We start from the raw sequence: 17,600 nt of genomic DNA, 5'->3' as shown, positions 1-17,600 counted from the left end.
TCCTCTCTGAAGAGAAAATTTGCATAACACCTAAAGTCACAACATTTTTGCAGAACTCTGAGTTATGCCATTTTTTTGTGACTTTTCAAAGCTTTTTATGCCAGCATCACTTTGAGTATCCGGGTTTGTTATGTCAAAAACACCAGATGTATCAATAAGTAGATCGCCACAACTTCATACAAATTTCTTTCATTTTATTATGGTCCATATCAATATTGAAATCCATAAATTAGTTTACAGTGGTTATTGCTAGAAAACACAAAATGGCATGTTTACCAATGCTGAAGTCCCCCTGCCTCAGTTACCTGGGAACAAGGCTCCAGGCCTATATTTCACATGGAATGATGATTGGTAAATGATTTAGCAGTGAGTGGCATATTGCTCCCAGGCCTGGGCTTACTTCATTTTCAGCTCTCATTCCTGTAGTTTACCTGCTGTGCCGTTTCATTAACAACACAAATATCAAATATCCTTCAATTAATTAGTAAAGTTCAGGAATACAATGTTTTTTGATGAGCCGCCTTGTCGGAGAAATGTGCTGTTCTAAGAGTGATCAGAAGAATTAAGGTTGCTGAGGGCACATTTCGCTACCTTTGGAGTCATAAGATATTAGACTAATAGGCGACATGCATCACATTACGAGGTTTCTGTCCTCTTTCACCACAATGGCTTTGCACTAAGCGGAGAAATATTTATCTATGAGAAGGTTACAAAGCGTCTACCTCCATAAAATGACCCAGTGATTGCGCCTTATGGACATTCTGACATGCTGTAAGGCACAGAGAGGAGCGATCAACCACCAACTCGTCCCTTCTCCCGACATTAGCAATGCCCTACTGTACCTGACAATTGTATCCACATGTTTATTAGTATTATTTGCTGTAAGCCCTTGATCCAAAAGGACAAAATGGATGGGTAATAAACTATAAACGATATATTGCAATGTTTCCTTGTTTATAAGGCTAGTTTCACATTTGCGCTATATAGCGCAGCGACGGCCTGCGCACGGCCGCCACTAAGCCCCGCCCCCTGCCGGCTCCCTGCCCGCCCCTTCCGGTCATCGCCGCCTTCTAGCGCACATGGGCGCTTGCGATCTGCGCACCCTATCTTTAGCATAGGGTGCGCAGATCGTGCGCTGGCCGTGCGCTAGCAGGATTTTGCTGTGCGCTGCGCACTTTTGAAGGTGCGCTGTGCGCGTCGAAATGCAACATGCGTTCGGCGCACATGGGCGCACCTTCAAAAGTGCGCAGCGCACACCAAAATCCTGCTAGCGCACGGCCAGCGCACGATCTGCGCACCCTATGCTAAAGATAGGGTGCGCAGATCGCAAGCGCCCATGTGTGCTAGAAGGCGGCGAAGACCGGAAGGGGCGGGCAGGGAGCCGGCAGGGGGCGGGGCTTAGCGGCGGCCGTGCGCAGGCCGTCGCTGCGCTATAAAGCGCAAATGTGAAACTAGCCTTAGACATACATACTGTATATTTCAAAATGTGTCTAAACGTTAACCTGTACTTTGAATGGAAAGTGTTAGCAGGTTTTTCACTATGTAATCCGAGAGCAGCCTAATGCAGAGGCAGAAACCCTGATTCCAGCTATGAGAAAACCCCCATTTTCACTGATGTAGTTTTGTCAATAGTCAGAATGCTGAGCTGTGCATAACCGCGTCAACAGCACTGACTGACAGCTTTCTGTGTACACTGTGTATGCTCAGTAAGCTGCCAATCAGTGGTGGGTGTGGGGTTACAAAGATTAGCCTGACTGGTGTGCATGTGTGACCTAGTCAGGCAGTCATAATCTCCTGCTGACTAAACCCTGATTGTGTTGAAATTAAAGCACACAGCCTAATAAGGGACATATCCCTGGAATCAGGCTCTCTGCTCCTACAATATGCTGTTCTCTTATTAAATAGCAAAACCTTGCTGACAGATTCCTTTTAAAGGGAAGCGGTCACTCGATTCAAGGTGCCTGAGGTTTGGGAACAATGTCACCCTGGAATGTTTGAATATAACCTGAAGAGCCGGGTCGGGACTATTTTATTTATATTACTTTCTTATATATCACCATTATTTTCCACAGCGCTTTACAGACATTATCAGAACTGACACCATTAGTGCTCATATAATTTCACTATCAGTATACTGTATCTATGGAGGGTGAGTGGAAACGGGAGAACCCGGAGGAAACCCACGCATGTACACACATGGGAGAGACCTGTCTATGGACTAGAGCTAGGAAGTCAGGCTGTGATTCATGCTACCTGTGGTTTGGCCAGCATGATTCAAGTGATAGGTTTTACATTATTTTCCATAACCTACAGGGTTAGGAAAGATAGCTCGGAAATGCTAGATTCAAGTTTACCAAGTTATCTAAAACTATATTGTTGAACAAATTCTTAATATCAAATTATTGTAAAAGGAAGGTTACATTTAAAAATGTAAGATAAATGTAAAAATATTACTTTATGATGGGTAATCATCATAAATAAAAGACTTTAAAATACAGATTTAAATTTATCTATTGTCAGATTTCTCAATACAAATTGCAAGCAATATCAACTAGATCTCTAGTGTACTTACTTTGAAAAACTACTTAGCACAATGGCCGTACAATCCACCCAGCCTAATTGACATCTCCTCAGTGTCCTTTCTACTGCTGAATCTCCATCTCCATCCACCTAGTGTTATTGAGAGCTCCTCACTATCTCTCCTCCTCTGCTGCTGAATACCCATCCACCTAGTGTGATTGACAGTTCCTCAGTGTCCCTCCTTCTCTGCTGCTGAATCTCCATCCACTTATTGTAATTGACAGCTCCTCAGTGTCCCTCCTCTTCTACTGCTGAATCTCCATCCACCTATTGTAATTGACAGCTCCTCGGTGTCCCTCCTTTTCTGCTGGTGAATCTCCATCCGCCTAGTGTGATTGACAGATCCTCAGCGTTCCGCTTCCTCTGCTGCTTAAACTCTATCCTCCTAGTGTGATTGACAGCTACTAAATGTCCCTCGTCTTCCTCCTTTGCTGCTGCTACTGAATCTCCATCCACCTATTGTGATTGACAGCTCCTCAGTGTCTGTCCTCTTCTGCTGCTGAATATCTATCCACCCAGTGTGATTGACAGCTCCTCGGTGTCCCTCCTCTTCTGCTGATGAATATGCATCCACCTAGTGTGATTGACAGTTCCTCAGTGTCCCTCCTCTTCTGCTGATGAATATGCATCCACCTAGTGTGATTGACAGTTCCTCAGTGTCCCTCCTCTTCTGCTGCTGAATACGCATCCACCTAGTGTGATTGACAGTTCCTCAGTGTCCCTCCTCTTCTGCTGCTGAATATGCATCCACCTAGTGTGATTGACAGTTCCTCAGTGTCCCTCCTCTTCTGCTACTGAATATGCATCCTAGTGTGATTGAGAGTTCCTCAGTGTCCCTCCTCTTCTGCTGCTGAATATGCATCCACCTAGTGTGATTTACAGTTCCTCAGTGTCCCTCCTCTTCTGCTGCTGAATATGCATCCACCTAGTGTGATTGACAGTTCCTCAGTGTCCCTCCTCTTCTGCTGCTGAATATGCATCCACCTAGTGTGATTGAGAGTTCCTCAGTGTCCCTCCTCTTCTGCTACTGAATATGCATCCACCTAGTGTGATTGACAGTTCCTCAGTGTTCCTCCTCTTCTGCTACTGAATATGCATCCACCTAGTGTGATTGACAGTTCCTCAGTGTCCCTCCTCTTCTGCTACTGAATATGCATCCACCTAGTGTGATTGACAGTTCCTCAGTGTCCCTCCTCTTCTGCTGCTGAATATACATCCCCCTGCTGTGATTTACAGCTCCTCATTGTCCCTCCTCAATGCTGATGCTGAGATCTCACACTGTTCAGTACAAGCTGCAGCGGTCAATCAGGTTGGGTGGGTGAAAACTGAAGACATTTGTACTTTTGAGCTTTTTTATAGCTGGACTTTTAATATGCTCATTTTAATATCGGGATCACACAGCCATTTGGACATGGATTTAAGAAATCTATTTAATAATTGATGCTGTTCACATTACATAACCTGACAACAGATCCACTTATAATAGGCTAAATAGGTTACATGTAAATAGCCTGTCGTGGCTGCATAAAACTCTTTTAAATAGTTTATGTGAACTCATTGTGGTCTCTTCAATATTTTACGTGACCAACAGAGTACAGGAGATATCTAGTAAAAGTGTATGCAGCCCCCTTAGCACATCCCTTTAATGATCCCTCGCCGTTATAGTTTGATGTATTTCACCATGCTTTTTTGCACTTTTTATGCTTTGGTCCTTTACAAAGCAGAATTTTAAAGAACAAAAGAATTAAACAATGCGCCCTACCTATTCCAGTTTGTTAACATTGTGCTATGTAAAGGATGAAATGCATAATTGATGCAATACAAAAACATCAATTATGCAATTTCTTAGCACTAACGTAGAGTATTTTAGCTTAGTGTTGAGCAAGCGGGTGGGCTTTAAAACGCCGTGCCATTCAGCACTGTTGGCTAAACACATATGTCGTATGCTCTTAGAGCTGATTCTGCTGTCTCTACATTCATCTGACAGGTGTACATCCAATAGCCCAGTGTGGCAGAATAAAAGGAAATGTAGTCCTCATAAGGCTGCTGATTGTCATATCCAGAAATAAATATATCCTTTGTTTATAGTGAGCGGAGCAATATTTCTCAGTCATCCATTGCCAGTCCGCCCCCGCATCTTCCTCACACATTGCCTTCTAAAGGTCTGTGCTCGTCACGTCTGGCATCGGCTGTCATTCTCGCTGTTACACCTTTGTTCCTTTGCTGAATATCATTTCCCAGGCTTCTCTGGAATATAGGAAGGATTAGATGCTTCCCAATCCACGTGTGACCCAACATGTTGTGGAAAGCTGCCTTATTGAGTCTGTAGTAATAGATGAAATCTACAATCATCAAGGAAAGGATTAAGAGTCCGTAGAAGCCAATGCCAAGAAGAGGTAGAGGGCTCCTAGGAAAATCACAAGAACAGTCAGTTGACCTCAGATCTAAATATGTCTGATCACACAATACAACATTTTAACGTTCTGTTCTTGCTTCATGTCACACATTACCAGATGGTCACATGAGGACAGCATGAGGTAGGGGTTAAAATACTGAACTCAATGATGTTTCACATGTTAGGCTGTGTGCTATTGTTTACTTACACTGAAAGTTTTATCACCTGGTGATTTTCATTGTCTGGACTATAGCAGCCTGTGCATGATAGTTAGACTCCGCCCCTTCTGTGATTAGCAGCTCACTGTCAAAAGACAATGTACACAGAGAGCCTGGTGTGGCTGGGGGCAGCTTTCTCAGCTCTGCTGTATCGCTAAATCTAAAAGCTCTCATTATGTCAGAACAGCTGCACCCAGTAAATGAAATGATACATTGTTGAATTCAGAGTCTCTATGTCTACACCATGCTGCTCTCAGATGAGGCAGCAAAAACCTGCTGACAGATTCGCTTTAATTACGTTAATAAAATTGCTTTTCAAATAATCTTCAAATTAATTTTCAGAGATATTGTATTTATAATCTCAAAAGTCTCTCTCTCTCTATATATATATATATAATTGTAATTTGCACTGATAAACAACTTCCATAGCTACTTTGTTGCTCCTACTACTTTGATACAGACAAGCTGTAGGATAGGTCATCAATATCAGATTGCTGGGGATCATACACCAGGCACCCCCACGATCACCTGTTACCTGCTTCAGCAATATTATATTGCTAATTCTCAGCCAAATGCTATCTCGGTCTACATTTCATTACTAGTATTTTTATTTGGAAGTTTTGTAGATGATCTAATGTAAGGGGTCTGTACAACAACATTTCTCACCCATCGGATGATCTTGATGAACATGTGTCTTTTTTTCAACTATACTATGTGATTATGTCACTATGTACAGTTGTGCTCAAAAGTTTACATACCCCGGCAGAATTTTTGCTTTCTTGGCCTTTTTTTCATGGAATATGAATGCTAACACCAAAACGTTTTATCCACTCATGGTTAGTGGTGGGGTGAAGCCATTTATTGTCAAACTACTGTGTTTTCTCTTTTTAAATCATAATGACAACCCAAAACATCCAAATGACCCTGATTAAAAGTTTACATACCCCATTTCTTAATACCATGTATTGCCCCCTCTAACATCATTGACAGCTTGAAGTCTTTTATGGTAGTTGTGGATGAGGTTCTTTATTTTCTCAGATACCAAAGCTGCCCACTCTTTTTGGCAAAAAGCCTCCAGTTCATGTACATTCCTGGGCTGTCTAGCATGAACTGCGTGTTGAGATTTCCCCAGAGTGGCTCAATGATATTATATTGAGGTCGTGAGACTGAGATGACCACTCCAGAACCTTCACTTTGTTCTGCTGTAGTCAATGACAGGTCAACTTGGCCCTGTGTTTTGGATCGATGTCATGTTGGAACGTCCAATTACGTCCCATGTGCAGCTTCCAGGCTGATGATTGCAAATTTGCCTCCAGTATTGCGGATAGCATGCTGCATTCATCTTTTCTTCAACTTTGACCAAGTTTCCTGTGCCTTTGTAGCTCACACATCTTAAAACATCAGTGATCCACCTCCGTGCTTTAGGCTATGTGCCCACGTTGTGATTTTTAAGCGCTTTTGCTGCGATTTTCGGCGCGAAAACGCTGCAAAAACGTTTAAAAATCATGTACAGAACGCCCCCCATGCATTCCTATGGCATTCCACACATGCTGTGCTAATGCTGCGCTTTTTTCCGCGGCGGAAACGCATCGCAGAAAAAAATCGCAGCATGGTCATTCTTTTGTGCGGAATCGCAAAGAATTGCCGCGATTCCGCTCCCATAGGAATGCATGAGAATCACTTACTTCCTGCATGTGGCTGTGCCCACCATGCGGGAAGCTAAGCGTCTCATGTGCGGTTGGTACCCACGGTGTGGAGGAGAGGAGACTGTCCTCCAGGCCCTGGGTACCATACCCCTGTAAAAAAAAGAATAAAAAATAAAAAATCGGGGTATATTTACCTTCCGACGTCCCGCGCTGCCTTCCCGGCCTAAGCGTTCCCAGTAATGCCTTGCGGCAAGGTCCTGTGATGACATAGTCTCGCGTGACTCTAGCGGTCTCGCGAGATCGCTATAGTAACGCGAGACCAACATCATCACAGGTCTCGCAAGGCATTACTGGGAATGCTGTGGCCCGGGATGGCAGCGCGGGACGTCGGAAGGTAAATATACCCCGATTTTTTATTTTTTTATCATTTTTAACATTTTATCTTTTACTATTGAGGCCACATAGGTGGCCTCAATAGTAAAAAGCTGCTCACACTTGTCAAACACTATGTTTGACGAGTGTGACCAACCTGTCAATCACTTTCCAAGCGATGCTTCAAATCGCTTGGAAAGTGCTTGAGAAAATCGCGGCAAAATCGCGAACAGAATCGCGGTAAAATCGCGCGGGGGGAAAAAAACGTGCGATTTCTGGGAAGGAGTCCGGTTTTTAGTGTGCGTTTTAACACGCAACGTGGGCACATAGCCTTACAGTAGGAATGGTGTTCCTTTTATTATAGGCCTTGTTGACCTCTCTCCAAATGTAACGGTAATGGTTGTGGCCAAACAGTTCCATTTTTGTCTCATCACTCCAAATTACCTTGTTCCAGAAGTTTTGAGGCTTGTCTCTGTGCTGTTTTATGTATTGTAGGCAAGATACTTTGTGGCATTTCCACAGTAATGGCTTTCTTCTGGCATCTCGACCATGCAGCTACAAGTGCCTCCTTATTGTGCATCTTGAAATAGCCACACCACTAGTTTTCAGAGAGTCCAGTATTTCAGCTGATGTTATTTGTGGGTTTTTCTTTGCATCCCAACCAATTTTCCTGGCATTTGTGGACAAAATTTTTGCTGGTCTACCTGACCATGGTTTTATTTTTACAGAGCCCCTGATTTTCCATTTGTTAATCATATTTTGAACGCTGCTGACTGGCATTATAAGTTCCTTGGATATTTTTATGTATCCCTTTCCTGTTTTATACAGTTCAACTAGCATTTCCCGTAGATCCGTTGACAATTCTTTTGCTTTCCCCATGATTCACAATCCAGAAACGTCAGTGGCTGGATGAAAGATGCAAGAGTCTGTCTGGATCCCAGCACATCACTCAGCTTTTATGCACACACTGATTACAAGCAAACTGGTCACAGATGAAGATGTTACCTTTAGTAGCCATTCAAACCCATTTGTGTCAACGTCTGGGCATGTTATCAGGCCAAAATCACTAGGGTATGTGAACTTTTGATCAGGGTCATTTGGATATTTTGGGTTGTCATTATGATTTAAAAAGAGAAAACACAGTAGTTTGACAATAAATGGCTTCACCCAACCACTAACCATGAGTGGAGAAAAAGTTTTGGTGTTATCATTCATATTCTATGAAAAAAGGCCAAGAAAGCAAAAATTCTGCTGGGGTATGTAAACTTTTGAGCACAACTGTAACATACAGTATTGATTTTTTTCAACAATTTTGGTTACAAAAGCAGATTTGGACCACCTGTTTGCAGCTAACATGCCCATTTTATGAGTCTGGAGTTCAGGTAGCCTTTCTTATCACTTTTGACACTAAAGCTCCAGTTGTCTGACTGCTTATTCTGGCCCATGTTCATTGCTACATACACAAATATTGTAGTTACTTTACAATTCCCCCAAAACTTAATGGCTGCATTCGGTATTCTGGACATACCTAGAGATATACGTGGCAAGTTTCTCTGACAGGTTTACTTTCATCACGGACTCAAACTCTTCTTGGTTACAGCAGTATTTCAAGGATTCATTTCCCGGCCAGCAGCAGTACATGTGTTCTTGAGAGTCACTTAATCGTGGACAGTAAAATCCTGAATGGTAAACGTCACCCTGCCCAGGATAACCCTCACAAGTGCGCACATTAACAGTCGAAGCTAGAAGACAGATGAAGATTGGTTATTACTCAAAGGTACTTAATTAAGACCCACCATCATTATATTGGTCTTCCGTCATTGATTTGGCCTTTAGTAAAGGTCACAATTTATCATACTAATTGTAGAGATAGCATTTAATGGGGATCCATTTATCAATTTTGTATCTTATTTATTTTATATCTCTTATAGGGACCCCTGACATTTTTTTCATTTACTGTGAAAATAAGTCCTGCATTTTTTTGTCATGCTACAAATATAGCAGAGCCTTGAGAAAAATGCTCTATTAGCTGAATTACATACAGTATTGCTTAAAATTTGTGTTGGACTTTTAGTAAAAATGTTTAAAGTAGCACTCCAGTATTTTTTTATTTTATTTTACTATAAATTAGATATGTAGAGTATATGCAGTAAAATACCAGTCACTGCCAATTCCAGCACCGCTTCGGTCCTGTCCTGGATCATGTGACTGCAGCTGTGACCAGCCGGCTCACTACAGTGCGTGACCGGAAGTCACTCTCTCAATGTAAATCTATGAGACTCAGAACGAGGCTTTCGTAGACTTACAATAAGAGAGTAGCTCGCAGTCCGAGTTGGTTAGCCAAAACTGCAGTCACATAGCTCAGGAGAAAAGTGGAACAGTGCTGGAAACTGGAGAAGATAGCAACCAGAGGTATTTTAATGCATGTACCGTACATGTGACTCTGTTAGAGTCCCCCAAGGCTCTGTCCTGGGGCCCGTACTTTTTTCCATCTATACTCTTGGTCTAGGACAACTCATAAAGTCCCATGGCTTCCAGTACCACCTGTATACAGATGACACTCAGATCTACCTCTCTGGCCCAGATGTCACCTCTCTGCTGTCCAGAATCCCGGAGTGTCTATCAGCCATATCCTCCTTTTTCACCTCTCGCTTCCTAAAACTCAACGTAGACAAAACTGAACTCATTATCTTTCCTCCACCTCACGTATCTTCCCTACCCGATCTATCTATTATGGTAGACGGCATCACGCTCTCTCCCGCACCTGAAATCCGCTGCCTCGGAGTAACTCTCGACTCTGCCCTGTCCTTCAAACCACACGTCCAAACTCTTGCCACATCCTGTCGCCTCCAACTCAAAAAATATTTCCAGAATCCGTCCCTTCCTCTGTCCTCAATCTACTAAAACTCTTGTACATGCCCTCATCATCTCCCGCCTTGAATACTGCAACACTCTCCTCTGTGGCCTCCCTGCCAACTCTCTTGCACCACTCCAGTCTGTCCTCAATTCTGCTGCCCGACTAATCCACCTCTCTCCTCGCTACTCCCCTGTCTCTCCCCTCTGCAAATCCCTCCATTGGCTCCCAATTCCCCAACGAATCCAATTCAAACTACTAACACTGACTTACAAAGCCATCCACAACCTTTCCCATCCCTATATCTCTGAACTAATCTCCCAATATCTTCCCTCACGTAATCTTCGATCCTCCCAAGACCTCCTACTCTCCTCAACACTTATTCGTTCCTCACACAACTGCCTCCAAGATTTCTCCCGAATATCCCCTATCCTCTGGAATACCATGCCTCAAAACATGTCCGATTATCCACCACCCTCGGATCCTTCAAACGGAACCTGAAAACCCATCTTTTCAGGAAAGCTTACAGCCTGCAATAACCATTCTGCCGCCTCACCACCGCCTGAGCTGCTGCACCCCCAGACCTTCTGTCTCTTCCCCACTATCCCGTAGAATGTAAGTCCGCAAGGACAGGGTCCTCACCCCTCTGTACCAGTCCGTCATTGTAAATTTGTTTACTGTTAATGATATCTATAACTTTGTATGTAACGATATCTATAACTTTGTATGTAACCCCCCTTCCCATGTACAGCACCATGGAATTAATGGCACTATATAAATAAATAATAATAATAATAAAGTACATATACTAATGATGTTAATAGTATTTTACCTATACAGCACCATTAATTCCACAGCACCTTACAAACATTATCATCACTGTGTCCAATGGAGCTCACAATCTAAATTCCCTATCAGTATTTGGAATGTGGGAGGAAACCGGAGAACCCAGAGGAAACTCAACACAAACACGGGAGAACATACAAACTCCTTGCAGATGATGTCCTTGGTGGGATTTTACAGCACTGAAAAGCTTCAATACTAACCACTGGGCCGCCTTGATATCTAACGGATTAGTAAAATTTAGAAAAAAAACCTGAAATGGGACTTTGAATGTTCCTAGTAGCGTTTCTGCACTATGTAAAGATCATTTCTACTGGATTTCTTGTTAAAAGATTTTTGGGGGATTATATTTCCTAGAAACAGGAAATGGTGTAAAAACTAACCATCAATCACCTGGTAATTCCTCCTGTACTCCACTCCCTCCATTCCGGTGGTCCCTGTTGATGATACGCAATGATGTCACATATATTCACATTTCCACTGCAGCCAATCATTGGCCCCAGCAATCCGCTGAGACCAATGATTGTCTGCAGCAATTACCTCAACAGTGGACACAACATTATCACTGCTGGACTAAAGGAGCAGAGTTGCTGGGGGATTTTAATGGGTTAGTAATTCTTATTTTTCATGCTCCCTGCAATTCAAATCAAAGACAACCTTTGGGGGTTGCATTAGGGAGTGCGGTTATAATGTGTGAGTATAGGTTCTTTTATTACCATGCCTTCATTTGTCAGTTTTTTTAATCCTGGAAATCTCCTTAAAAAACGTACTAAATTCAGACTTACATGTCATTTACCCAATCTACCCACTGTTCTGTCAATAAACATGCATTTCTTGCATGTTTCTAATACAACTCTAGCTCTTAGGCTAGTTTCACACTAGCGTATGGAGGGGCTGCGGAGGAATGCGGGCTTCCTCCGTGAAGCTCCTCCCCCTGCCGCATCTCCTCTGTTCAGCTCCATCTACGTCGGCATGCGGCCTGCGTAACCTATCTATAGCATTGGGTACGCAGGCCATGCCGATGTATGCAGATGCCTCCGCATGCGTCGTTTTGACTGTGCGCAGCCTGCGCCGAACGCAACGTGTTGCATTTTGTTGCGGTCGCCACACCGTCAAAATGACGCATGCGGAGGCATCAGCATACATCAGCATGGCCTGCATACCCAATGCTAAAGATAGGTTACGCAGGCCGCATGCCGACGTAGGCGGAGCTGAACGGAGGAAGTCCACATCCCTCTGCAGCTCCTCCATACGCTAGTGTGAAACTAGCCTTAATCTGCAGAAACAAGAAATATTTCTCCATCATGACTGTAACCAGCATATGTAGAAGTTAGTGTCATCATTACTTGCATAAGTTTTTGGCTAATAAGAGTCCACCATTGTACAGCAGTGGAACACAAGGTTTTAGCCTATGTTCACACTGGGCGTTTTTGCTGCTTTTCTCTATGCTAATTTCCAGCTGCGTTTTTCGGTACTAGCTATGTCTATGAGATTTCAGAAATCTCATGCACACAGCTTGTTTTTTTGTCATTAGTATTTTGTGCTTTGCATGCTTTTTTGGACATAGAGCATGTTACTTCCTTTACCGTTTTCTTCAACATTTTTCACCCATTGAATTGAATAGAAAATAAACGCACTTTTGCCACAAAAAACTGGGAAAACTTATTGACTCAAGTAAAACCTGGGTATGCATTATCCCCTCATCCCTGTCCTTGTATGTGTGGGGAAGTGGACTAACCTATGGACCTGTTTGAAGAGGAACAGTAAATGTAAGATATGCAGTAAATATACTTGAAGGGAACTGGTGTATATGTATGGGGAAACAGCTAGAATTAGGAAGAGATGGTGCAGGACCTGGTTTTGGCCACTAGGGGGAGACAAAGAATAGCACGAGAAGGAGACGGTGCAGTACTGAGGTTTGGCCACTAGAGAAAGACAAAAGAAAGCAGGGAAAGGTCTTAACAGCAGCTAATGCTTAAGAAACCGCATAGTCATGGTGGCTGGAGTTACGGGGCTAAAGAGGGGAATTCCCAGGCAGGGGAATAAAAAGGGAGAGAGAGCCCCAGTGATGCCAGTCCATGAGGAGGAGTTCAGCGCAGGAAGAGACTGAAGGAAGAGCTCCGGAAGGGACTGGAAGGAGAGACAGTCGGGGGTGGCCCTGACAGGATAGCCGCAGGACAGAGGATGCCCAGGGTACAGGATGGATGGACTCAGCCAGGGAGAGTGCTGTGGTAGTGGGCCTAAGGCAGCCACAGTGAAAGAACCTTGAGGGACGTCGCTTTAAGGGAAAGCAGGAGGTGAAAGGTACCTTGGTCTGTGCGTAGAAGCTGTTGTGTTGCTGTGGTCGTCGAGAGGATGGCCAATAAAGAGGAACCTGTTTGAACGCATGTCTCCTGTCTGTTCGCGGCAAAAAAAGACCACCCCCAGTTGGCACACGTACTACATATGCATGGCTCCCCATCCCTGTCCTTGTATGTGTAAGGTTCTAGCAGGAACGCGGGATGCAGTGACGGACAGGAGGCAGAAAAAGGGTTAACCGGTTTATTTACAAGAGAATATTCCACACAGGGAGTTAAAGAGCTAAACAGTGGATTAAACAGAATAAAAGGCAAAGGATATGGTGAAGTGGAGAACAACGTTTCGGATAAAGGCAGTTCGTTAGCATTTGTGTCAGGTAGTCCTTAAACTGCAGCTCCTGCTGCGGACTCAATAGCGCCGACAACAGCTAATGCGGTGTCCTTTCAAGGAAAGCACTGTAGCACGATGGTCCATCTTCTGGCGGCAGTGGCCGGTCTCCGGTACCTCCCACTGTCCCTAGTCCATATACTGCAGTGGCCTACAAGAGTATGGACCACGGTACTGTCTAAACCCGACGTGACTCCTGCACAACTCTCCTCACAGTCTCTGTCAAGCGAGTCCAAAGTGGCTAATGTTAATACGGGTCACAATCCTGTACGAGCCCATCGTGGCTCGGCAAATGTTTGCTGGCATGGTCAGGGTGCAAGTGTCTGTCCTGTCCCTGGTCACTCTTATGGGGCACGTGTGTTGTACTTACGGACACAGAACGTTCTGCACCTTGCTTTCTGGTAGTCACCAGCACACCCTGCACGTTCCGCTCCCTCTCTGGTCCCCGCTGTTGGTGGCAGCGGATGCCGAACCCTGACCTGCACAATGTTGGTGCTCCCCGGACGGAGCACTTCTCTCCCTGGCTGCTAGGCACACCTGGCTCTGCACTCTCTGCAGCAGTCCCTGTCTCTGGATTGCTTCTGGGCACGCTTGTCTCTGCTCTGACTGCATGGCTATGCTCTATGTGCAGACGATGGGGGCCCTCCCTATGCGGCCCGTCGCAGCGTCGGTACTCTATGCTGGAGACAGGGGAAACAGAGCGTGCCACAACCCCTTGCAGCGCGTGCTTTCTCCTCATATATCTCTTCTGCTGCACGCGCTTTCCTCTATCTCTCCCCATCCTCCTGGGACAGCAGAAAATTCCTTCTCTCCTCAGCGCTTCCCTCAGGCCATAGGTCGAGGTCCGTCTCACTCAGGCTTCTTCCTTGGTAACAGTGGATGCAGCCTCTCAAGTTCAGGACCCGGCAGTCAGTTACCCGCTGCCTCTTCGTCCCCCTTACATATGCATGGATCCTCATCCCTGTCCTTGTATGCATGGCTCTCCATCCCTGTCCTTGTATTTGTAAGGGGGTGAAATAGAATTACTGCCTTGCTCCCATTCCTTTAATTGTTCTCAGTGTGCTAATGTGAGTAAAGTCTATATTAATATTTGTAGTACTGCTACATAACAATATGTATTACAGCTCACATTTATGGTACTGCCACATTCAAACATGTGTTACCATTCTCTGTAGCACTACAGTATGTATATTATGTTGTGCTCCATTAATGTAATACAGTATAAGGTAGTAATGTTTATTATGGCTCCTGCACAGTTTAGGGAAATTGAAGTGCACCCTTTGGATATTAGAGGGGAGCACCTTAGTATTATAGTTCTCATAGATAAGGGTAAGTGTAGTTTCTTTGTGGGCCACTAGATGGGGGCATACTAGTGTGTACGGATAGAATAGGTTATAGTTAGTGTATAGAGGGTTAAGTGAAGGAGGGGCTGCTGGGAGTTAAGGATAGAGAAGAAACGAAGTTTAGTTAGACGGGGCCAGGGTGCATGAAGTGTCAACATGGGCTGTTGTGAGTTCATTTTTCCCTTCACTATTGAGGTCTGATGAACTCCCTCCTCTGGTGAAGGAAGGTAGTGAGGCTGATTATCAGACACATGGGCAGCTAGATGATGACTGGGTGGCAGGAATTGAGGACTGGATATAAGGCTGCCGACCCCCTTCTTCCTGGCTGGTGATTTTCCTGCTGGATTCTTGGAGACCAGTCTGATTCCTGCATCTCAAAGCTAAGTTTTTCTGCTCTGCTTTGTACTCTTCAGTTTGTATTTGTTTTGCCTTGTTTTTTGGGAGTTCTGCCATCCCCGGTCGGGGGTGAGCTGAATTCCATTTTTGTCTCTGATCTTTTGCTCTGTCTTCAGAATATACCTGAGTGCTGATATAGTCTTTTGAAGCCTAGCAACTTCAGGGCCTGTTTTTTCTATCAGTCGGTTGGCTCATTTTTATAGGGTTTTTGCGGATGGCAGACAGCAGCTTTCCTATCCTGTCCTATGTAGTTAGCTTGGGCCCCATCATTTGCTCAACCTATCTTTCTATCTGTGTTAGTGTTTTCATCTTGCTTCACCGTCATTATATGTTGGGGGCTGCCTATTGCTTTGGGGTCTGCTCTGGGGCAGTTTAGTTTTTCACCTTTCTGTCTTTAGGCTATATAGTTCTCCGGCTGTGATCAAGGGGTCTGGGGCACCATAGGAACCCCCCCACGGCTACTGCTAGTTGTTGTGGATAGGTTCAGGGGTCTGCAATCCGATAGCTGCCAACCTCTCTGGTTTTTCTGGACTTAGCTGGTATTTTGTTTTTTCCTCCTTCGGCGACTCATCATAACAATGGGCTAGAGGCCCAGGATGGCTCGGCAGCCACGCAACGTTTAATAGCTGCAGCCCACGTTATCCACGGCCACTGGGCATCATAGCAGTGGGCCAGTACAGGAGCAGAAAGATGTGGCGATTCATAGCCTGAGCGGACGCCTTTAGGGCAGGAGTCGGTTGGAGTGAGGAGCTGAAGGAAGTTGGAGCTTCGACAAGAACGGTACAGATGGGCCGGATGCTTTACCAGAGGTAATCAGCCCGGGTGACTGATGATTTCGAGTCTGGGGTGAAACAGGTAGAAGGAATTGTCATCATGGCGAGGTTAGGCCAGGAAGGAACTGGGGAGCAGTCTAGGATGGTCCAGTCCGGAAGTGTGCCACACAGAAGCGACAGCAAAGCAGGGAAAGATGAGGAGACAGATGAATTTCATGATCAGCCAACTGTGGATGTAATGTGTAAAGTATTAAGTAAAGAGAATGTTCAATTTATCCTGGACTGTGTCTCCATTACTGAGGGTCGCCAGAAAGAGGGACCGCCGCCGCCTGGGAAGTGGGGGGCCTGAACCTGGAGATACAGGTACAATGAGAAGAGGAATACAGTTTTCTGTGAGGGAAGGTCGGGACACAGATGCTTCAGTGTATCTGATCACGACTACTACAGTCCTGGCCTCCCCTCACATATGCATGGATCCTCATCCCAGTCCTTGTATGCAGGTCTTCCCATCCCTGTCCTTGTATGTGTGAGCAGGTTGTGGGATGCAGTAAAGGGCAGAAGATACAGCAAGGGTTAATGGTTTTACTTGACACAGGGATACTCCACGCAGGGAGGAAAACAGTTAAATGGGGGAGTGAAAGGCAATTTGTATGCGGGAAATGAATATGCAAAGTCAATGAAAAACAACAAAGGATATTGTGATAGTAGTTCTGGTTGAATCCACTTAGCCTGTCAGTCGCCTCGCAGGCTGGAGAAGTTTCAGTGTAGACGATGGCGCCAATGACGGCTGGCCTGGTGTTTGTCTGATGTGGACAAAACGGTAAGGATGATCTGTCTTCTGGCGGCAGGGGTCGGTGTCCGGTACCTTCCACTGGGCCCCTAGTCCATTTACTGATGTAGCTGAGAGGGAGCAAGCTGCATCTCTGCCTGAGCCCAACGTGGCCCAGCAGATATACACCGGGGGGTCGGGGCGCAGATAACGTTCTTGCACCCTGTCTCTCTATGGCAGCACACGCGCGTTACTGGCAGACCTGAAGCGCTGGGCACCTTGGTTCGTGGTTGCCGACGGACACACCGTACGTCTCTCCTTACGTCCTCGGCTGTCGGCGACGGGGGGAACTCGGGTGCAGGCCTGCGCTGCAACGATGTTCCAGGGACGTAGCGCACACTTCTGTGTTGTGAACACTTTTGACCTGGCTTCTGAGTTTGGGCTCCCTCTGGTGCTTGCTGCTGGTAATGGAGCTGGTCTGGCTGACAGAAGTCAATCACCTGAGCAGGATGATTGGAGGCCAGGTGTTACAGACTGGAGTGATTTAAGTGAGCAACCTTCCCTCAGCTCTTGCCGGTGATTTGGTTTTCTTCCTGAGCATTTTGGAAGTCTGCTTGCCTCCTGCTTCTTGCTGCACCTTTCAGATAAGTTATTTGTCTGCTTGAATCTTTTTGCCTTTGATCCATTTTTTTATTTTCTCTGATTTCTGCCTTGCTGGAGTGAGTC

The 17,600-nt window shown here is 45.1% G+C and overlaps 1 protein-coding gene across 2 annotated transcripts in view; it reads right to left on the bottom strand.

Moving 5' to 3' along the window:
• Positions 1-1,456: 1,456 nt before the first annotated feature.
• LOC141084146 (protein shisa-like-1a) overlaps positions 1,457-17,600 on the bottom strand; it is an 84,374-nt gene continuing 68,230 nt past the window's right edge. The window contains exons 3-5 of one of the 2 annotated variants that reach the window (XM_073568629.1): positions 11,292-11,345; positions 8,740-8,953; positions 1,457-4,987 (exon numbers count right to left, since the gene is read on the bottom strand). In XM_073568629.1, coding sequence (XP_073424730.1) covers positions 4,723-4,987; positions 8,740-8,953; positions 11,292-11,345 — 533 coding nt within the window. In that variant the 3' untranslated portion in view covers positions 1,457-4,722. The remainder of the gene's footprint in view (positions 4,988-8,739; positions 8,954-11,291; positions 11,346-17,600) is intronic. The other variant, XM_073568630.1, reaches the window with a different exon arrangement.

The sequence above is a fragment of the Dendrobates tinctorius genome, unplaced genomic scaffold (assembly GCF_039654945.1).
Source record: "Dendrobates tinctorius isolate UK_male_01 unplaced genomic scaffold, ASM3965494v1 ptg000022l, whole genome shotgun sequence".
NCBI lineage: Eukaryota > Metazoa > Chordata > Amphibia > Anura > Dendrobatidae > Dendrobates > Dendrobates tinctorius.
This window is presented reverse-complemented; position numbering and strand designations above follow the sequence as displayed.